The 23,447-nt window shown below is 36.6% G+C and overlaps 2 protein-coding genes across 2 annotated transcripts in view; both read right to left on the reverse strand.

Annotated features, from left to right (window-relative positions):
- The window catches only part of LOC137394328 (uncharacterized), a 481,712-nt gene extending 470,387 nt beyond the window's left edge, over positions 1-11,325 (reverse strand). Inside the window, exons 1-2 of the mRNA XM_068081046.1 lie at positions 10,865-11,325; positions 10,489-10,582 (exon numbers count right to left, since the gene is read on the reverse strand). Of these exons, the coding sequence (XP_067937147.1) occupies positions 10,489-10,512 (24 nt within the window). The 5' untranslated portion in view covers positions 10,513-10,582; positions 10,865-11,325. The remainder of the gene's footprint in view (positions 1-10,488; positions 10,583-10,864) is intronic.
- On the reverse strand, positions 3,745-7,064 carry LOC137393018 (uncharacterized). Its single transcript, XM_068079399.1, has 5 exons — positions 7,041-7,064; positions 6,257-6,351; positions 5,840-5,939; positions 5,465-5,602; positions 3,745-3,954 (listed from the first exon to the last, which is right to left on the reverse strand). Exons 1-5 carry the CDS (start codon positions 7,062-7,064, stop codon positions 3,745-3,747), a joined length of 567 nt encoding a protein of 188 aa, XP_067935500.1.
- Positions 11,326-23,447: the final 12,122 nt, after the last annotated feature.

The following is a 23,447-nucleotide window of genomic DNA, read 5'->3' on the forward strand; positions in this document are numbered from 1 at the left end:
ATACAAAATCGTTTAATCCTTTATCTAAATATAAATGTCTGACAGTTTCCAGAATGTACTAACTTTTGAACAAGTTCACAATTAGGAGCAGAGATGGGAAGCTCGTGGGGGTTGGAAATGGTGTAGATTGTGGCGTAACTCTGGGTTATCTGTCTGTCAGATTTTAGCATTTAAGCTGTTGAAATTGATTATCCTAAATAGACTGCTGGTTTATGAACCCAATCAGCTTTCACAACAGACTTTAATTTTTAGGAACTGCGCAATACACATGAACTATAATTCTGATGCTTTTTGTCGAATTATGAGACATTTTTTGTAGGCACACTTAGGCCCTATTTCCTATAGGCTATGCAGAGAAGTTTAAACTAGCTTGGTCATTGACTCATTAAAGAACTGTTTGAAAATATAAATTGAACTGGTCACAGTTTCTGTGAAAGTTTAAAATCAGGCACAATAACGAGTTTTTTTCTGTTGTGACATCTTATTGCTTACCCTTACCCTTCTATGACTTGCTAGTAAATGTGTTAAAAGAAGAACAAGCGTGAAAGTAAAATTTTCATACTCTTTGTAGATCTCCTGCTCATTGAAATCATTTAAAAACAAACAAGTTCGCTGGTCAAACGCTTTTATGTGTATTTTCCGTTTGACTCATAAACAAACACAAGCCGCTTGTATTCTTGCACAGTAAACCTGTAAAAGCTTGAAATATAAGTTACAACCTTGCTGACCTGTTACAGCTGGTTCACTTAGAGCACTACTTTGAAGGCATGCGTAGTCTCAGAATAATCAGAGCGGCAAGCAGTGTACCTTGGAAAGACATATATAAGAACAGAATAAAACTTGCTTCTGATGAATGTAGATCCTCCACATTCGAACTTGGCATTTTTGCATGGTCATTTAATACTGTTACTTAAACCATAACTGTCACATGCAACTTTTATCATAATTTCCAGATAAATTAGCCACGCTGATCCCGATTTTGTACTTAAAATAAAGATTGGTTCACTAATCTTCAATGTCATTTAGGCTTTTTTAAAGCGTTTCAATATCCATTTCGAAAACAACACAATTGGCATTACAAGCTCCGCCCATAAATAGGTGACGAAACCTAGCTTTTTCAGGAACGGAAGTTAGGAATGTTTCGTCGGATTTAGAATAATAGAGATGGGTGTCTTAAAACTCATTATTATCTAAATCCAGCCTGTAAAATAATCTCTGTTTTTTATGAAAGGTATATAACTGTTTAAAATTGCTTGTAGCTTGTTACATGATGTTTAAATAGGCTGAACGTTGAGAAAAATGAGCTCAAAAAGCGCATTTTTATCACAAGCTAGCGTTGTTATCCCGTTTTTTTAAATATGCAATGTTAAATAGCTTATCTAGCTTTCAGAAAAAGACAAATTATTTTTAAGGCTGAATTTAGATATTAATGGAATTTAAAACACCCATCTCTATTATTCTAAATCGATCTAAACATCCCTACGTAACTTCTGTTCCTAAAACGCTAAGTTACGTCACGTATTTATGGGCTGAGCTTGTTGTGCCGATCGTTTTGTTTTTTAGACCGATATCAAAACGCTGTAAAAAAGCCTTCATTACTCTGAAAGTTAGTGAACTATAGTCTTTATTTTGAGTACAAAATTGGAATCAGCGTGTCTGATTTACCTAGTAAATACAATAAAAGTTCTACGCGACAGTTATGGTTTTATATTTTGTGTCTTCATTTAATATTTTAGAGCTTTGAGAAATTTGGTTTTGTGACAACTGAGTCCTTTGTATGCAATTTTATTAATAACAAGCTTACATTATTTAGTTTTCTGTTAATTAACACAGCAATTCTCTGTGTGTAAAACTATTCAATGCAAGTGAGTGGATTTTAGGCAGCGGCTTAGGTTAAATTTACCACCAATACTTCATTTTTTGGTGATGTCAATCTATCTTTGTCTGCCATCTTTATGGACAACTTTTATCGTTAAAAACATGAAACTTTTGCAATTAATAATTGCAAACAATGCTTTTGTTTGCAGTTTTTTATTTTAGTATCGAAGCAACACCGAAAAATCCTATTAATCAAGAGAATGACGATCGTTTTATACAAAGATGGCGGCTTTTTCGTGGACGAACGCATGTGCAAACAGGGTGATGACATAAAAAAGAACGATGGAATACTGGTCTTGTGCCGAGGTGTTGCTAAAGAAATGAAATATTAGTCTCATTTGTAATACCTTCATGTTGTTATTACAGTGAACCTCCGTCATGCAGCATTAATTTGTTCCAGTGTTGGCATCGTAAGGCGATATGACAGATAGAGGTATATAAAAATACATAGAAATTATTTAATGCAAACACCTCTTGGCAAAAAAATATCAAAATTGTATATATGTACTATACATATTAAAATTAGGAACAGAATAGTTTATAAACCTTAGTACCTATAGTCCACAGCAACCAATTTAGTGGTTATGGTCTGCAATAAAATGTAGCAGTACTATGTATAATACAAATCGAATGAAATTCTTAAATTTGAGACCGATGTATACCATAAACTTTGAATCTAACTTAAATGAATTTAGATTACTAAACACACTTGAAGCTAAGTTTTAGTAAATATTTTACTAAACTTTAATTCGTTATCGTCCTAATTTATTGTTTTACGAAACACGGAGAATGCTAAACTGAGAGAGGGAAAGCAAGATTTGTATCTCTTTCAGGCGTTGCGGGAGGTAATTCGGCAAATAACAGATCGGCATCTTTGTGACTCTAACGTATGCAACATACCAACCGCTAAATTAAAGTTTTGAGACACATTTGTGTTAATGTTATATGGCGAAACAAATGCCATAAGGAGAGGACAAAAAAAACACACCTTGTTTTGCATCGTAAGTCGATAAAACCATAAAACAGGGACGCCGTAACTCGATGGTGTATTGTATAGTAGGCACTCCTACAACATGCATAATCTGTTCTAGAAAAGTTTATGTCATACGAACAGTAAAATACAAGTAATTTGTCTTTTCCGCTCTAAGATCTTTATAAACCCACCCCTTTGCCCTTTCAAAAAGGAAAAACTAGACCAAACATTCATTTGTTGGCTGTAACGTAACTGTATTTTTAATGGTTTGTAGCAACAAATTTTTCCTTTTTCTTATCACTTTCACTCGATTTATGGTCCATGGATGTGATAATCTATACAAACATGTATATAAATCTCAGTGTTTGTTGGTCTTTTGTTTTTCCTGTGTACAGTTATAGCAATTAAAGTCTAGAAATAAAAATCTGCATGGCAGCAGCTTTGATCTCAGAACTTCCCATCCACATGGAGACTAACGTAATCAATAAGCCGCGCGGGATACAATTGGTTCATTGAGCAGATACATGTAGCTATTATTCGAGTTAAAATACGCATAAAAATGCTGTGCGTAATATGCACAGGGTTGAAATGCTATGCCCAGTGTTGAAAGGCTCTGCATAGCAAGGCATAACAATGCTGTGTTACGCGCAACATCACTAAAGCTTGCTCTTATTAGGAAGTTTAGCAATGCATATGCTAGTTTACTCAAATTAGCGAATGCCAATTACATTCCCTGCCACTGTTTGTAAGCTGTTTTATATTACCATGCATTGCCAGTAATATAAAACAGCTTACAGCAATTCCCCTTAACTTATAGTAAAACTAGTAAAATATTCACTAGTTTCACTATAAGTTAAGGAGAGCACATACCTCCAACATCAATTTACAACAATTTATTCATCTTTTTCCAGGCAGGAAGGTTTATTCTCCAAAGAAAAAAAAAGAAAAATATCTGTCTCCTGTGGATAACCTTCTGTCTCCGGGTAACCTCTGACCTCAGCGTATGTCTTATCTTGGGGATAAGCGTATGAAGGATGTCCGGTGTACACCGATGGTACAACTCCAGGCTGGGCAGTCTTTGGTATCTTAATTTCACCATGTCCCTAAAAACTCATATATAATATATATATATATATATATATATAAATCTTAAAGTTTGTGTGTTTGTGTGTACTCTGGTTTGTCTAGCTATAGCTTTTAAAATAAAATCCAGAATCTATATCGCAGAGGATTTGATCTCAGAACCTCCCGTTCACTAGGCAAATATCTTACCGATTAAGCATTGATGGATTTATTGCGCGATGTACACTATGGCGCTCTGTGAGTGAAAATTTGTATACCACTTTGCGTGGTGCAGTGTGATTTTATGCTTGCTCTCACGGCTCTTATTAGCAAGTACTCAAAGTACTTGCTTACTCAAGTTAGCCATTGGCGATGTGCCAGGCTAACTACATCACAGCAGGCAACTACATCAGCTGTCACTGTTCATAAGCTGTTGTATAGTCTTTACTATAATAAGAGCTGTAACTATTTGTTCGTCCGTCTGGAGCCACGATAACAACGTTAGCAAAAACAGTTATCTCATCTGAGAATTGAACTCACATCCTCCGTTTTGCAGACTGGCGCTAGCCACTGCACTGCCTTACCACTTTACGAGGTTCTTACGCACGTACTGGTCACTCATGTCAATCTCTCATGGTGCACAAGACTGCCAACGATGTCTACTATGTAATATCAATTTTGATTTTGATTTGATTTTTATTGCGTAATAATAACATGACAATATGAGTAAAAAAATACACAGAGTAGCAATAGGACATGCCAGATAGCCAGAGGCTAGAGTCAAGGCAGCCCCAGCAAGCAGTAGGAAAAGAAACAGAATCAGCGATAAGCGCACACTCCGGAGCACCAGAGTCAGGAAGGACAGTCCCAGGACGCCCACAGGCGCTCTACCAACTTCGCCTTCAGCTGACCCGGAGCAGAGCCCGCACAATCACTCAAAAATTTATTATATAATTTCATTGCACTAAAAAATATCGATCTCTGTCCCTTAGAAGACAAACACTTTTTCAACTTTAATTGATTTTTACTTTTTAAACGGGTATCTTGACAATGATCTATCATAAAATCTTGCAACTCTTCCATGGGGAAAGAATTTGTTAAAAACATTAGCAGGCGATACTGGAATAAAATTTCAATTGGCATTATTTTTAAAATTTTAAAATTTTTGGAAACTGTTTGATTTGGTTTAAAATTGAGTATTATTCTGATTGCCTTTTTTTGCATGATTAAAAGTTTGTTTAAATCAGTTTTGTTGCCGTGGCCCCAAAACTCGATTCCATAAATTAAAAGAGAATAGAAAAAACTGTAGTACAAATTGATCATGGTTGATTTGTCTAGGTAGGGGCGAATGAAACGTAATATTAGTAATATGTAATTAAGTTTTTTGATGAGACTTTGGATGTGTTTTTTAAAAGTCAAGTTGTTGTCTAACGTGATGCTTTAAAACATTGTTCCTAAGCCATCAAATAAAATTTATAGTTACTGGAAAGCATATTAAATATGTATAGCCATGGTTCTACATCTTCTCAACATCAAACTAGGCGTGCTTACCGCAGCTCTTTGCAATTGTTCAGGAATTGGTCCGAATAGGTGAGCTTCCAATGGTCGTGATTGGGTGAATAGTCCTCCAACTGCAGCATATCCTTGATGACCCCCAGCTGCCATGACATCGTGAACATCATAACGCACCTGTATAAAACAAATAAATTTGCACAAAAAAGCCAATTCAGTATACACTATTATAGCCAAAGCACCATGTACCACAGGTGAAAATAGCAATTAGTATTTCAAACTTGTAGAGTTTATCTTACTACCTTATTGTAGCTATTTTTAGTTGCAGCAATTTTACTGTAGACTCAGTCAACAGTTATAACCTAAATTTGGTAGAGCAGGTAAAACTAATGATGATTCAAAAGTATTTCTTACTGTAGCCAATATTCTCAAAGCCTTCACTTTATCCTCTTCATAAGGAAAGGAGCTCAATATGAATTCTTTTCCAAGTTCGGTGTTGCAGTCAACCAGTGCTCTGTGAACAATTGGCATTACTGTCTACAGGTATCATGCAGTTACTTCTTGCATACACAATGGAAAGTACGTACTTGTCAGTAATTTAGTGAATCATTATCTACCCATTAGAAGACAACTTCTAGGTCAACCCACTGCTTATAGCAAATATACCTACTAAGAAGTTTAAACGAATACATTCATGTATGTCCTTTATCAAAAACCTTTTTATTTAAGGAAGTAGATGTCAAGATATTTAACTGTCTAGCTAGTTTCAAGAAGGAAGGGAACTAAAAAGAAAGCATAAAGATATGACATCAGGGATCATGATGTACTAACCTTTTGATGCAGTCATGGACAATCAGTTCATCATTGTGTACGCTTACGGCATTTATCACTGTTCTTGCATCATCACACGTCATTCTCACCAGCCTCTGCAAGTAGAAACTTACTACTACAATATAGTATATAGTTGACTAAATGTAACAGTTATGACAGTCAATCATTGTAAAAATAACAAAATGACAGAAGGTTTCTTTGGGTAGCAGATAATACTTGAGTTTGGCTTTAGGCTCATAAACTACAGTAAGTCTAGCCAAATTCAGATTGTATTATTGGAGTTGTCAACAATTGATACATTCTATGATGTAAGTAGAAGTCGTAGTTCTATTATTACTCAAAGTATTGTTTTGAGCAGTTTTAGTGGATTAAATTTGTTCTGGCAGAGCTGAGAATGCTTAAGATTTAAATATGAGAGTAACGATGATTAATGAGATCAGTTTGAAGGAAAAACAAGACTGACACGTGTATTGAACATGCGTTGAGCAAACAAGGAGGCGGACAAGACACGAGAAAAGGTTTGTCGATCTGACAAAAAAGATATGGCGGTTAGGAAATGATGGTCCAAAAAAGGCAGACGTAAAGCTGTTGTAGTGACCTTAAATTAATAATTTAAAAGAAAAGTTAACAATTGTTGAAATAAATCTTTTAGCTGATAACACACCTTAGTTATCAACATTCATTAAAAACAAGTCTTGTCTTTTCTTAAAATAGCAACAAATATAAAATATTCAGTTTTCGTTGCACAACAATGTTGTGTGGAGATATTGGGAATATAACATACCAACAGGAAAGGCAGCCAGACCATGGGATAAGCATATAATACATGCAAGCAGCAAGACAACGCCTAAAGGCATCGAAAGATCCAATAGTTAGAAAATGTCAAAAGCAATTTAGAAATTTTAAATTTAGAGGAATTAATCATAGAAATTGCGTCAATACCAGATGGAGAACATGCCAAAGGGATGTAAGAAAAACAACTAAACCTACCAACCACCATCACTAGAAAATTACCAAATATACATTAGAGACTAATCGAATGAGTACACATACAGATCCGCCAGTCTGGTCAAAAATGGCCTTCGACTTAGACAAACAAACACAAGGACTACCTACCAAGCGACTGCATGGACCCCCGGCAAAACAAATTATGACACGAGCAGATGGGCAAACTACAAATATAATAAATGTAGCTACAAGACTACCTGAAGTAGAAAAGTTCTCAAATGGACCCTCAGCAGAAATCACTTTCAGTGAATGGAAAGACAATTATGAGCTGAACTGCCAAGCCTTAAGTATTCCGCGAGAAAATTGGGGAAAAATACTCCCACTATATCTCACCGAAGGCGCTCTCATTACTTATCGCAATATAATAGCCAGAAATCCAACCATTAAAGAAGATTATAACATACTCACATCTGAACTCACTGAAAAATTTGCAGTGACAGATGGAATAGCTAATACAGTAGACCTAAACAACAGAGTAAAACAGGAGTCTGAAAGTGTTGGCAAGTAGGCCTACTACGCAAGCATCACGACTATGGCTAAAAGACTGTTTCCCACAATGACTGCTGATGCGCTAGAACAAATAATATTATCGTCATTTGTCAGAGGCCTGCCAGTGACCTTCAAGAGAGGCTTGCTAAACAATCCCAGCATTACTACAGCAGACAGTGCCTTCAAAGCAGCACAAAGGATGGAAAAGACAAATGCTATTCTACTTAATGAGTCAGCACACGCAAATATTAGTGCAGTAAATCGTGACATAGGACTGGAAGAACAGATGGAGGCAATGAAGCACAGCCTGAAAAACCTGGAGCTAAGAGAAGCTGAGAGAGTAGCAGAGAGCAGACGTTGGCATGATAATAATAACAACTGGTTCCGGCAAGATAGAAATTACGGTGGTAATGCAACAACTAACTCAAACTGGTGAGATAGAAGAAGATGGAATAAACCAATGGGTAGACAATTTCACGGCAATCATAGAAACAGCCAAGCACAATATTACTCAGGCAGAAGAATTGATAATCGTTGGAGAAATAAAAGAAATAACAACTTTTCAAGAGCGCCTCAAGGACAATCATGGAGACAGAACCAGATGCAAACAGCAAGAGAACATCATCGCCAGCATGTGGGTCAAGAGTTCACAATGGATGGCAGACCCATATGCAGAAACTGCAATGGCATTGGTCATCAATACTACTTTTGTAGGAGAGCAGCCAACTCTACACCAGAAAGACAAATGGCCCAACAAAATCGCATGGTGCGCTTTCGAGATACCAAAAACCAGCCGAGGGCTGTCAACACTCTCAATAGTCATAAAGGTCAAAACACTAATAAGACAGGAGTGGTAAACAATCTACACCCAAACCTACCTACACCAACAGCTCATGTAGAGGAGAAGCTTGATTGTGCTGCAACTGAACAAGAGCAGAAAACTTTTCAGCCACAGATAGAACAGACCACTTTTCAGCAACATAGAGAGCAGACAACTCTTCAGCCACAGGTAGAACAGACCACTCTTCAGCCACAGAGAGAGCAGACAACTCTTCAGCCACAGAAAGAACAGACAACCCCTCAGCTACAGATAGAGCAGCAGCTAGACATAGAAGAAAACCGCATTGATGACAACAGTGAACATACAGAGGAGCGTGAACTAGATGAACAACTGCGAGAATATATCAAGTGGTTTGCAGATAATAAAGCCATTATCCTAGATACAGAGCCCAATGCAATACAAACAACAACCAATGAATAATGGTACAACTTATTAACATGGACGAGCAATTACAATACTGATGAAGAGAATTGGAATTGAGTATATGAAGCAGAGCTGGCACAACTAGAGATAGACAGGGAAGATATACTGAATCAAGAAAATATCCCAGCTCAGAGGCAAAACGATGTACAGTGTAACCAAAAACTGCAACATCAAAATATTACAAGAGAAGAGAACTTCAAGGACATAAAGAAAGGCGAGAGAGAAGTATGTTGGACAACAGATGATACAATAGCACAAATCAACACCCTCGAAAACCAATCAAAGCGATCTGAAAAAAACGAGCAAGGAAACGCAAACGATGCAAGCAAAGGCCAGAACAGCAACCTGGATACCCAAAGGATACATAAGGGAACTACTAGTACAACCACACGTTCTTAGCAGCTTGGATACTCGTATGGCACAACTATGGATCAGAGAAAGCTCTAATGCCCAACAGGCCACCGCAGAGGACGAGAAACTAACATGTACAGCCTCTAGTGATCCTACAATTACAAAAAACGAAGAAAATTCTCAAAGCACTAGTTGCCTTAGGGAGACAAATGCTATTTGTGATATGAAAGAAGAGAAGCCAATAAGGAGAAAGAAAAAGGCAGCAATTGATATGACTAAGACTAAGCCAAGCCACAAAGCTCAACTCAGCCCAAGCCTAATGACAGGAAGACTGACAATCGTCTTGAAAGAGGCAGGAGGACCGATTGCTCTGGCAACAGTTATTATTTTGGTTTGCAGCCTGATTGGAAAAGCAAAAGCGTACCCAGACAATCCCATACTATGTCACACAGCAGATGACCCCAGATCGCACCCACACTTAATACTGGACTTACCTGACGAGATAACGTCAGGTAAGTCTAAAGACTCTACACTGGAGGTAAAAGTGCTGAATCTACAAATATACGAGAAGTGTTACAGTTGGGGAGCAATGAATATGCCTTCCAAACAAAGAAGTAGACACTATCTATCGCGGCCAAAGATGAACAGGAAAAATAACGGCCAAACTTTTTCAACTCGATACCTGGACTTAATGCACCTATTTTTCTCATGGACGAGCCAACAGCACCCAAGTGTGTTAGACAACAATGCAACAAAGGCGATACATGGCGATATACATGTATCTGAATTGTCCAACGACATGCAATCACATTACGGAAGACTTGGAGGAAAAAGCACGCCTAAAAATATGACAACAACAAACAGAAGGTATGAGCTACAAAGCCGTACAAAGAAAAAACGGATGACGGATTATATTTATGACGATGAGCTACAGGATGATTTGGAGTAGCTTACAGCATCCAGCTCTACACATATATCAATACATTTTAAAGAAAAACTACATAAAAAAAGGTTATAAAAAGAATAAAATACTTTACAGCTTGATCCTAGAGCAAATACACAACTAGATACTTATCGACAATTGAGGACATGCAGACGGCAATAATTATAAGCAACTTACGTAAAACAATAAGCAAGTATACATATACGTATATCCAATGCGGTTGACTGTCACGATGATATTGTGAGTGCAAAATATTTCCCGGATGACCCACCTAAAATTGACAGAAGAGTGATCGACATTCTTCAACCTGAAGCAAATTGGCTATGCGATGGAGAGTCATCTAATGAGGATTGAGAAACTGCAATACGACACGCCTATAGAGCCTACTTAACCAAAACAAAGACAAAATACAGAAGTACGTAATGAATCTTAATGAACTGAGATGATGATCATTGTTGTGACAGGCGAATAAATACCAAAAACCAAACAGCATATAGATAGGAGATGATCAAAATGGATTCCTGCAAATGATTAAGCCAGGGTCTGGCTTCACCTGAGGGCCAGTATGTGTCAGGATTGGAAAGTTTGAAAGTTTGAAAGCTTGCAGAAAGCAGCATTCACGCTGAAATTGGCATCACGGATATTGTAATGCTAAAACCAAAGCGTGATAATTTTCCAAGTTACGAATACATCAGTATTGGAAGCTATGACAGATCAGCGTGTCAGACTGCAGAGATAGGATTGCATCAATGATAGAAGTGATGACAGGGCAGTATGGAAAAAGCATCCGTATTAGAAGCCTTGCTACAACACTACATTGCTTGTCAAACAATTTATAAGTAAATTGTTTGACAGGTAATGTCGGCATAGGAAACTTGCAAAAAAACTAAGACTAACGGCAACCTCTCCCACTGCTACAAACAGCGTAATAATTGATGTATTACCCCTATGCTCCCATGTACCAAACATAGTAGCAGTCAAGCCATTACAATTGATGAAGAGATATTAACAAGCCCGACTGTATATGATGTCACCACTACACATGAAGAAGATGTATAGCCATACGCTAATCAATTACAGGAACAAGCACAAGCAAGGACATACATACATCGAACCGTCGATCAGTCGTAAACAAAATTGAACATTTACAACACTTTTATAGATATAGCTTATAATATCATTTATTATAGATAATATGACTTTGTAAAATCATAATATAACTATGCATGAATTTTAATGTTTAAAAAAAAAGAATTGATGCAATGAATATAAAAAAGCATGAAATATGATTATCTCTTTTACTTTATGTAAGATAAATTATTATAACTGTCTCAGAATGAAGATTATAGCAAAATCCATTTTATATGAATCAGCTATTGATGGTTTTTCGGGTTATGGCCAATTTTGTAGTTATAGACTTAGTTTATTTCATGAATGTATCCCAGCGTCATGGAATCCCATAAGGTGCCAATTGTCAGGGCATCAAATATCAAATGTTAGAAAACTGTCAAGGCATCAGATATGAAATGTCAAAAAATAGAATCCTGGCTGACATGGAAGACAAGCCCTGTACAAATTATTAGTTTAATTCACGGGCATATCACATCGTCATGGAATCCCATAAGATGTCAACTGTCAAGGCGTCAGATACCAAATGTCAGAAAGGACCGCTGGCTGACATCGAAGACACTAGAAACATACATTACGAAAATGTTGTAAGAATCCAGTGACATTTGACACTTATGCGAGAATAAGCATATAAGGAGAAGCTGGCAGCAAGCCAAATAGACAGGATCTGGCAGCGAGCCAGAGCGCAACTGGCAGCGAGCCAGAAAAAGGCAGAGCGCATCTGGCAGCGAGCCAGAGACAGTAACTTGGCAGCGAGCCAAGCAGCAAAAGAGGGCGCAGAGAGAGGCTAATATAAGCCATAACCTGCAGCAGCTAGCGTGCAGAGGAGCATCCCATTGAGGAGGAAACATACAGCAGGTACAATCTACCCAAAGAGCCAGGAAGCCACAAAGCCTTGAGAAAATAGAATTCGTTCAGCCACCTGCCAGCAGAAGGAGCCGTCATATCACGCCTCGTCACTACACGCCTCGTCACTACACGCCTCGTCACTACACGCCTCGTCCCTACACGCCTCGTCACTACACGCCTCGTCACTACACGCCTCGTCACTACACGCCTCGTCACCACACGCCTCGCAGACACACGTAACTATTAAACCTAGAAAGGTCATAACCCATAGGGCCAATTACATATATACAAGCGTATTGTTATTTTTGCTTGCTTTGGCTAGTAGCATTGACAGAATTACTGTTATTTTTTGTTCCTCTAAAGGAAATAGATTTACAGACACTTGAAAAACAAACCACTGGTGCATTCTTGTTGTCTATTACAATAATTGCCTACAAGTACTAGTAGGCCTATCAATACTACTTGCTGTGAACTTTGATACTTAGGCTCATCATTGCAATAACGAGCTGCTGTCAAAACAAGTTGCAAGGAGAATTATAGGAGTGTCCATCTCCATTGATTGAGTTGTTATTTCAATTTGGCCTTATAACAGCAGTCGGATTTTTGTGGGCAGAAGTGCCACTTTGTCTGCGGTCAAAACTTGTCTTGGGAGAAATTGAACTCAAGGTCCAGAGGCTAACCATTACACATAGAACCATAGAACCATAATATTATTACACTCAGAGAAAACACAAAAACGATACTGTTTTCATTACTTCTGAAATTATAAATTTAAAAAATTCAAATATTATCAACAATTATTATTACTACTGCTAACAATTAAAAATATTATTAAATATTTAATTCTTATTTTCTTTAAATTTCTCCCCTGACAGTAGTAGTAGTACATATTAAATGAGGGCAATTGAGTGAGACCCTAGTGAGAGCTTGATGTGTGCGAGAACTGAGTGAGAATGAGTGAGAGTAGGCAGATCAAAACAAAAAAATCATATCGGTTGGAACGGCATTATAATAAACAAATCTGTTTGCTTTGATTGATGATTTAACTTTAAGAAAAAGAAAATGAGAACATATAAATCATTAAAATGTAGCCGTCATTGGCAAACGATAAATACTGGGCCGTCATCCACTACATCGGAAAATATTTGTAGAACAAAGGCTTCGTACTTACGTTTATTTATACAAGAAAACCTACCTTTTTACACACTTTTCACTAATAAATATCTTTTTTATACTCAAATGATAAAATACATTAAAAAGTTCATTATATCAAACACTATAAATGCTGAAAACGTTTTTGTTTTGAATGTTTTATCAAGGGTAAATAACTAAAAGTACCTTAGCAAGGATTAGGGTCTGTTTTCGCGTAATTTAATAATTGCTATACGACACTGAGTAAAATGTTGTAAAGAAGAGCTCGCTGTCAGATTGAAATACGATGCTTTCCGGTTCTGAATAGTCGTAGAATAGATGGAACAATAGACAGACTAACAATAGACAGTTGTAAAATACAGTCAAACATGGATAACTCGAACTTCAAGGGACCGAGCAAAATTGTTCGAATTATCAGAGCATTCAAGTTATCAGAGCACTGTCACAAGTCCATGTATTTACTTATTTATTAGTAGATACATGTACATATACAAACTATAATATAAATCAAAAGCACAAATGGCTTGTTTCAAATTAAATGCTTCTAATGTAAAGTTTAAAACGTTTTCATGAAAAAGTATAGAGATTTTTCTATCACTTGAGATTGGTTTGTTGTTTGAGGTGATGTTATTGCCAGGACGTTTTTTAGATTAAAATTGGCAAAACTTGATTGATGTTGAAATGCTCAGAAGAAAAGACATTTTTTTCTTTTGGGGTTTTACCCACGATCAATTTTGCCGTTTTTTCTTGAAGTTTATGCAGATTACTTTACTTTACCTGGGATTCGTTAAGAGCAACACTCCGAGGCAGTTCAATTAGAAGTTTTACGAGGTTATACGGTACATTCTATATCACTCACGCTTTTTTAATAGATACTTATTGAATGTACACACGTATTCTGTGTTTAGGTCAAACGATGAATAGTTTTTTGTAGCTCAGACAACGTATACGTTTAATTACAACATTTTTTAAGACGTTTTAAACATTCAACATTCCGACGTTGATTCAACACGGAATCAACGTCGGAAAACTATTCATCACGGGCTAGCCGAGTCACGCACTCAAGGATTTTCGCCACGCACATACAAAACAACATGCGATTTTTGTTTTGTATGTTCGTGGCGAAAATTCTTGCGCGCGTGACCCGGTTAGCCCGTGCTATTCATTGTATCGCTGTATAAATCAAATTTCACCAAACTTTTAGAAAAGTCGTTGACAAAAATATTTTGCCGATGGTGGTAATAACGACGCTTATGAATTACGAAAAGATGAAGTTTACCTTTATGGCTTTGAATAAAGTGATTTTCTAAAGCGAAAACAACCGTTTCGGTAGCTGTTGGGCAAAAAAACAGTTCGAATTAACAGTGTTGAATTCGAGTTATCTATAGCAATTTATCATTACGTGGGAACGGACCAAAGGAAATGTTCGAATTAACCATTTTTTCGAGCTATCCGTGGACGAGTTATCCATGTTTGACTGTATATTGCTCTGGCAAACTCTGTATATTGTCACCATGGTTTCGGAACGAGACAAGTGGGCACTGATCGCTAAAGGCAAAAGCATAAGCCAATCAAAATCTGGTCTGGATAACATCTTCGTTAACCCGGACCTGACCAAAACAGAGCGAGACGTGCAGTATGAATTGAGACAGGAAGTGAGAAACAGGCGACAAAAGGGTGAAAATGTGAAAATAAGTAAGGGAAAAGTTGTGGTAATAAGTAGCAGTTAGGATACATCAAAGGTTGTGATTAACCATGACATTTCATCTAAGCAAACTAGGCCTACAAAAAATGACAAAAAAATTGCAGTTATGTATGTTAACATCAATTCATTAAGAAACAAAATTTCACATCTAGAGTGGGAAGTTGGCCTAGCGCCTTATATTGATATCATCGCTCTTTCGGAAACGCATATAGGACCAGAGATATATACGGGGGAATTAAAAATTAAAGGTTTTCAGCTGTTCAGGAAGGATAGAAATGTTCAAGGGGGAGGGGTTGCGGTTTATGTTAAATTGGGATTTCGTACAACCATTATTGATACACACTCAAATTGTGAAGCTCTTTTTTTGAAAATAACCAGTGATGTGGCTAAATTTTATCTGCTCACAGCTTACTGCCCTCCTAATAACAGTGACCCGCTCCTGATTCCATCACTTTTTGATGAGATTAACAATCTTATAAACATTAAAAATGATCATCTTGTTATATGCGGAGACTTCAATTTCCCTAAAATAAACTGGACAACGATGAATGCAACGGGAAACTACAGTTTATGTAGTCCATTCTTACATAAAGTATTAGAACTGTCCCTAGAGCAACATGTTTTTTCGCCCACACATAGATTAGGTAATATCCTTGACTTAGTTTTATCTAACAAGGCGATTATTGATCAATTGGAAGTTTTTGATCCTTCGATCAGTGATCATGGGATGATTATATTCAAACTTAACTTGTCGAATTTTCCTATTCCAGTTAACCAGGAGTTCAAAGTTTACCAATATGGTAAAGCTGATTTGGGTAAAGCCCAAACAATTTTTAAAGAATATGAGGAAAAGATCAGGGATAGTATCAACACCAAGAGTAATATAAATTTAGTGTACAGTTTGCTCTTGAAGGGACTTTTAGCTGTTAGGGAAGAGTGTGTGCCATCAAAAACCCATAAAACTTCACATCAACCTGGCTGGTTTTCGTATAAAATTAAAAATGCTTTAAAAAAACAGAAAAGATTGTACACTATCACTAAATTTTGCAACTCAGAATATAGTACTAATCGGTATAAATTAGTTCAAAAACAAAACAAAAAGCTAATCAAATATGCTAAAAAATCACATCTAGCAAAACTTTATACAAACCATTACAAAATGGAGATAGCAAGGCCTTTTACAAACATCTGCGCCAAAATAGAGAGAACGGTAGTAATATCATACCTAACTTAAAATACCAAAACAGGGTTGCCAAAACTTCAATTGACAAGGCAAGTTTGCTAAATGATTTTTTTCAAACCGTTTTTTCAGATGATGATGGCCTTCTGGTCCCGCTTCCGAACAAAACATTATCTTTTGAGGACACTGATATTATTGTTACATCAACAGGTGTGTTAAAACTCTTGGAGGAAATAAATGTTTCAAAATCTTGTGGGCCAGATAACATCACTGGTATCCATCTTAAAACTTTTTCCATAGTAATAGCTAACAGTCTGGCTGACTTTTTTAATTTTTCTTTGTCCACCGGCTCTCAACCAGATATCTGGAAGGAAGCTCAAGTTACTGCTATACACAAAAAAGGTAGTAAACAGTTGCCTAATAATTACAGACCTGTGTCGCTCACATGTATTATGTGTAAGCTGCTAGAGCATGTTATAGCTCACCATATTCACAATTTTTTGGATACGAACAATTTATTGGTGGCTTCGCAACATGGTTTTAGGGGTGGGAGATCATGCGAAACACAGCTGGTCCACACTATAAATGATTTTGCATATAATCGTGAAACAGGTTTGATAACAGATATAATTATTCTTGATTTTTCTAAAGCGTTCGACACAGTGAGTCATCGCAAATTACTATATAAGTTATCTGTTTTTGATATTCATGAAAAGATCATAGCATGGATCAAAGGCTTTTTGCAAAACAGAGGGCAGGTAGTAAGGGTAGAGGGGTCATTATCCCATCGTTGCAGTGTAAAATCAGGTGTGCCGCAAGGTTCGGTGTTGGGCCCTCTGCTGTTTTTGATTTACATTAATGATTTGACTGATCAACTTTCCTCGGAGTGTCGACTCTTTGCGGATGACGCACTTTTATATAACACTCGAGAGAAAGCACAGTTACTGCAAGAAGACCTAAAAAAACTTGACGAGTGGTCTAAAAACTGGCAGCTCTCTTTTAATGTAGGTAAATGTTCGGTTATGTCAATTAAAGACTCAAGTTTGAGCCAATCATATTATCTCAATAACCGCAGACTTGAAAATGTTAATACTCACCCATATCTTGGCATAGAATTTAATTACGATTTAAAATGGAGCGCACACATAAATAAAATTGTTGCTAAATCAACCAGTCTTTTGGGTATGCTGTGGCGAGTGTTAAAATCGGCTGATACAAGAACCAGGCAGTTGGCATATTACACTCTCATAAGACCAATTTTAGAATATGGTTGCGTAGCATGGATAAAGATATCAAACTTGATTAAGATAGCTTGATTTTAACTTGAATTTAACTAGATTTAAGAAGCTTTGATAAAGACATCAAACAACTAGAAAAGTTACAAAATAAGGCTGTGAAATTCATCTTTGATTTACGAGGGCAAGTTAGCTACACTGCTATAAAGGAGAGTAGTAATATACAATTGCTAAAAGATAGACGAAAGGAATTAAGAGTGAATTTGTTTTGCAAAGCTACAGCCAGTGGGGTGATTAAAGATACATATAAGCAAGAGCCCGAACAAATCTATAATACTCGTCAAGAGGGAGGGTTGTATGTACCATCAATAAAAACCAAAGCTTATTTTAATTCTTTCTGGCCTAGAACCACTCGAGAAATCAGAGATGGAATTTGATAATTTCGGCACACCCTTCTTGGCACCTTTTGGCCCGGGGACATTGTAATCAATGTTGTATTTATATCATTGTAAATATTTTGTATATGGCATTTGATTCATTAATTCATTTTTTTTTTTGATTCACATAGCAGTATTAGAAATAGATATTATATGATGTAAATATGAAATATCGAAGGAATATTGTTGCAATACTCTTTAAATACAAATACAAGCCGAAAGCAAAATTAAAAACATTGAAAAAAGGGAAGAAGGGAAGAAGGGGAAGAGAGAGGAAAGAAAGGAGGAAGGGAAGGGAAAATCTTTGCTGGTATACTGTTTAAAATAAAGAGTTCCCACGTATTTTGCCTCCTGGGTGAGACTTTCAGTGGGAAAAACCCGATCTGATCCGAAAACTAGAGCAAAACATTCCATTTCAGTCCCTATGTGTACCGTGGTGCTTAGATAGATCTTAGCTACAGGCCGCCTCGGAAATCTATGTAGGCTTGTTCGTAACTAGGCAGACGGTCTTTTAAAAGCACATCATACCGTGCAATGATTTTTGCTCGAGGCCATTCTCGGACTAATCGGCGCGGATTTAATCATCTTTCAACCGGAGAACATGTATTACACGTATTATTGTTAGATTTGTTTTGAGTTAGCAATTTTATCGAATGCTTATCGCAAGCTAGTTAATAAAGAATGCAGTGCCCTCCATAGGTGTCAAAAATGCGGTATGGTAAAAGCTGCTTATTGTGTATCCATACGCTTATGCGGTTGCATGCCTATGACAAGCCTAATTAGTAGCTATCATCAGCAGCTATTAGTTATATTGCTCTTAGTTTAATGGTTGCTTATTATTATTGCTCACCCAATGATCGAATGATTTTTAACATTCTGATGAGAATCAGCTTACTCATATGAAGTTTGATATATGCTTGATAACGGCATTGTATTTGCCGTTTGTATAAATTTAATTCCTATATCTAAATAGAAATGTCTGACAGTTTTCAAATGTACGAACTTTTGTACAAGTTCACAATTAGTAGCAGAGATGGGAAGCTCGTGGGGGTTGGAAATGGTGTAGATTGTGGCGTAGCTCTGGGTCATCTGCCTATCAGATTTTAGTATTTAAGCTGTTGAAATTGATTATCCTAAATAGACTGCTGGTTTATGAACCCAACCAGCTTTCACAACAGACTTTGATTTTTAGGAACTGCGAAATATACATGAGCTAGAATTTTGATGCTTTTTGTCAAATTATGAGGCATTTTTGTAGGCACAACTTATTAGCCCATAGGCTATGCACAGAAGTTTAAACTAGCTTTGTCATTGACTCATTAAATAACTGTTTGAAAATATAAATTGAACTGGTCACAGTTTCTGTGAAAGTTTAAAATCGGGCACAATAGCGAGTTTTTTCCGTTGTGACATCTTATTGCTTACCCTTACCCTACTATGAATTGCTAGTGAATGTGTTAAAAAAAGAACAAGCGTGAAAGTTAAATTTTCATACTCTTTGTAGATCTCCTGCTCATTGAAATCATTTAAAAACAAACAAGTTCACTGTTCAAACGCTTTTATGTGTATTTTCTGTTTGACCCATAAACAGACACAAGCTGCTTGTCTTCTTGCACAGTAAACCTGTAAAAGCTTGAAATATAAGTTACCACCTTGCTGACCTGTTACAGCTGGTTCACTTGAAGAACTACTTTGAAGGCATGCATAGTCTCAGAATATTCAGAGCAGCGAGCAGTGCACCCTGGAAAGACATAAGAACATAATAAAACTTGCTTCTGATGATTGTAGAGCCTCCACATTCGAACTCTGCGTTTTTGCATGGTCATTTAATATTGTTACTTAAACCGTAGCTGTCACGTGCAACTTTCATCATATTTTCTAGGTAACTCAGTCACGCTGATTCCGATTTTGTACTCAAAATAAAGATTGGTCCACTAATCTTCAATGTCATTTAGGCTTTTTTAAAGCGTTTCAATATCCGTTTCGAAAACAACAAAATCGACATTACAAGCTCCGCCCATAAATATGTGACAAAACCTAGCTTTTTCAGGAACGGAAGTTAGGAATGTTTCGTCTGATTTAGAATAATAGAGATGGGTGTCTTAAAACCCATTATTATCTGAATCCAGCCTGTAAAATAATGTCTTTTATGAAAGGTATATAAACTATTTAAAATTGCTCGTAGCTTGTTACATGATGTTTAAATAGGCTGAACGCTGAGAAAAATGAGCTCAAAAAGCGTGATTTTATCACAAGCTAACGTTGTGATCGCGCTTTTTTAAATATGCAATGTTAAATAGCTTATCTACCTTTCAGAAAAAAAAGATTATTTTTAGGCTGAATTTAGATATTAATGGATTTTAAAACACCCATTTCTATTATTCTAAATCTGTCTAAACATCCCTACGTAACTTCTGTTCCTAAAAAGCTAGGTTACGTCACGTATTTATGGGCGGAGCTTGTTGTGTCGATTGGGTTGTTTTCGAGACCGATATTAAAACGCTGAAAATAAACCTCCATTACTCTGAAAGTTAGTGAACTAATCTTTATTTTGAGTACAAAATTGGAATCAGCGTGTCTGATTTACCTAGTAAATAACGATAAAAGTTGTACGTTACAGTTATGGTTTAATATTTTGTGTCTTCATTTAATATTTTACAGCCTTGAGAAATTTGGTTTTGTGACAACTTAGTCCTTTGTATGCTGTTTCAGTAATAACATGCTTCCATTATAGCTTTCTGTTAATTAACACAGCAATTCTCCGTATGTAAAACTATTCAATGCAAGTAAGTGGATTTTAGGCTGCGGCTTAGGGTAAATTTACCACCAATCCTTCGTTTTTCGTGACGTTATTCTATCGTTGTCTGCCATCTTTATGGACAACTTTTATTGTTAAAAACATGAAACTTCTGCAATTAATTATTGCAAACAATACTTTTGTTTGCAATAATTTACCACCAATATCTGGTCTTGTGCCAAGGTGTTGCTAAAGAAATGAAATATTAGTCTCATTTGTAATACCTTTATGTTGTTATTACAGTGAACCTCCATCATGCAGCATTAATTTGTTCCAGTGTTGGCATCGTAAGGCGATTTGATAGAGGTATATTGAAATACATAGACATTATTTAATGCAAACACCTCTTGGCAATAAAATATCAAAATTGTATATATGTACTATACATATTAAAATTAGGAACAGAATAGTTTATAAACCTTAGTACCTATAGTCAACAGCAACCAATTTAGTGGTTATGGTCTGCAATAAAATGTAACATTACTATGTATACTACAAATCGAATGAAATTCTTAAATTTGAGACCGATGTATACCATAAACTTTGAATCTAACTTAAATGAATTTAGCTTACTAAACACACTTGAAGCTAAGTTTTAGTAAATATTTTACTAAACTTTAATTTCGTTATCGTCTTAATTTATTGTTTTACGAAACACGAAGAATGCTAAACTGAGAGAGGGAGAGCAAGATTTGTATCTCTTTCAGGCGTTGTGGGAGGGAATTCGGCAAATAACAGATCGGCATCTTTGTGACTCCAACGTATGCAGCATACCGACTGCTAAATTAAAGTTTCGAGAGACATTTGTGTTAATGCCATATGACGAAACAAATGCCATAAGGAGAGGACAAAAAAACACACCTTGTTTTGCATCGTAAGCCAATAAAACCATAAAACAGGGACGCCGTAACTCGATGGTGTATTGTATAGTAGACACTCCTACAACATGAATAATATGTTCTAGAAACGTTTATATCATACAAACAGTAAAGTACAAGTAATTTGTCTTATCCGTTCCAAGATCTTTATAAACTCAGCCCTTTGGCCTTTCAAAAAGGAAAAACTAGACCAAACATGTGTTTGTTGGTGTTTTGTCTTTCGTCTTTCCTGTGTACAGTTATAGCAATTAAAGTCTAGAAATAAAAATCTGCATGGCAGCAGCTTTGATCTCAAAACCTCCCACCCACAGGGAGACTAATGTAACAAATTAAGCCGCGCGGGATACAATTGGTTCATTGAGCAGATAGCTATTATTTGAGTTAAAATATGCATAACAATGCTGTGCGTAATATGCACAGCGTTGAAATGCTATGCCCAGTGTTGAAAGGCTCTGCATAGCAAGGCATAACAATGCTGTGTTACGCGCAACATCACTGAAGCTTGCTCTTATTAGGAAGTTTAGCAATGCATATGCTAGCTTACTCAAATTAGTGAATGCCAATTACATTCCCTACCACTGTTTGTAAGCTGTTTTATATTACCCATGCATTGCCGGTAATATAAAACAGCTTACAGCAACTCCCCTTAATTTATAGTAAAACTAGTAAAATATTCACTAGTTTTACTATAAGTTAACAGTTTAATGTTTAAACACTAAAAGTTTACCAGTTGCATCTAAGTAGAACATCGACCATAACTACTACCATATCTCCAGACTTGAGGTTCCACTTTTGCCCTCTCCGTAACTTCTGAAGATACTGTAATCTCCACTTATACCAGACTTGATCAGTCAGGTACTTCACCCGTTTCCATCGTTTTTGACTGTATAGAGGTCTGAGAGGCAAAAGAGCCTGGTGGTGGTGAGAGGTTTTTATTTTTTATTGTCAACAGGTTGTTGGGAGTATAACTGTTGAGACTATATAACTGATTGAAAAGATGTTTGCTGTGCGGTTAAACGCGACTCATTTTGCGTGGTCAACATCCAGTCGTCACTCTCATAGGATCAGTCTTAGTGCCAGCTTTGGCGGTTGCTTGTCTTTTGTTATCTGACAAAAATCGAAAAGTAGATGTTTCGGTTGTGTCTAGGCAACTAGCTTTTTCTGTAGATGTATTACTTTGATTGGCTGATAGAACCTGTAGCGTGTCTTTGGCTATGTCTGCAACAGTAGAATATTCATGACTCCACAAATAGCTGGTTCTAGTGACATTTGTTGGCGGTTCAGGCAAGGCTCCTCGAGTGCTCAATAAAGATGCTGTTGGGCAAGGCTAGGTATAGTGTCACGCACATAGGCAATTTTTTTTCTACCTTTTGTGATCGTAATTTTCTGTCAATTAGTGAGTAAACATGTTCAGACATGCAGAAACATGAAATTTTTTATAATGAAATTTTCTCTCATGATATGGGACATGCAAGTAGATTTTTCTGGTATCGTGTGTGACGCGCAGGACAATAGGTCATCTTCTCTCAACTTTGCCATTCATTCTGAAATAAATTTAGCCTTTCTTTTATAATCAATACGGAGTAGATTTTTTAGCCCAAGTGTTTTTTCCGAACAAACACAAGTTTTCCTTACCATTCAGGCGAGCAATGAATAGTTTGTCCCACGCGTCACATTTTAGTGCATTTAGTTGCAGCCTGTTCTTCCTAAGCTATCTGAAGTAAAAAATTTGTTATCCATAATTCGATTTTTGGCTGCTATGCCTCAGCCAAACT

The sequence above is a fragment of the Watersipora subatra genome, chromosome 4 (genome assembly GCF_963576615.1).
Source record: "Watersipora subatra chromosome 4, tzWatSuba1.1, whole genome shotgun sequence".
NCBI lineage: Eukaryota > Metazoa > Bryozoa > Gymnolaemata > Cheilostomatida > Watersiporidae > Watersipora > Watersipora subatra.

What these genes read in the sequence shown, in the direction of transcription:
- LOC137393018 (XM_068079399.1), bottom strand. Translation starts at nt 7,064, where the DNA reads ATGGTCTGGCTGCCTTTCCTGTTG. An exon ending in TCTGGCTGCCTTTCCTGTTG is followed by an intron (nt 6,352 to 7,040) that starts GTATGTTATATT and finishes TTCTACTTGCAG; the next exon opens with AGGCTGGTGAGAATGACGTG. An exon ending in CTTTGAGAATATTGGCTACA is followed by an intron (nt 5,603 to 5,839) that starts GTAAGAAATACT and finishes TGTTTTATACAG; the next exon opens with GTGCGTTATGATGTTCACGA.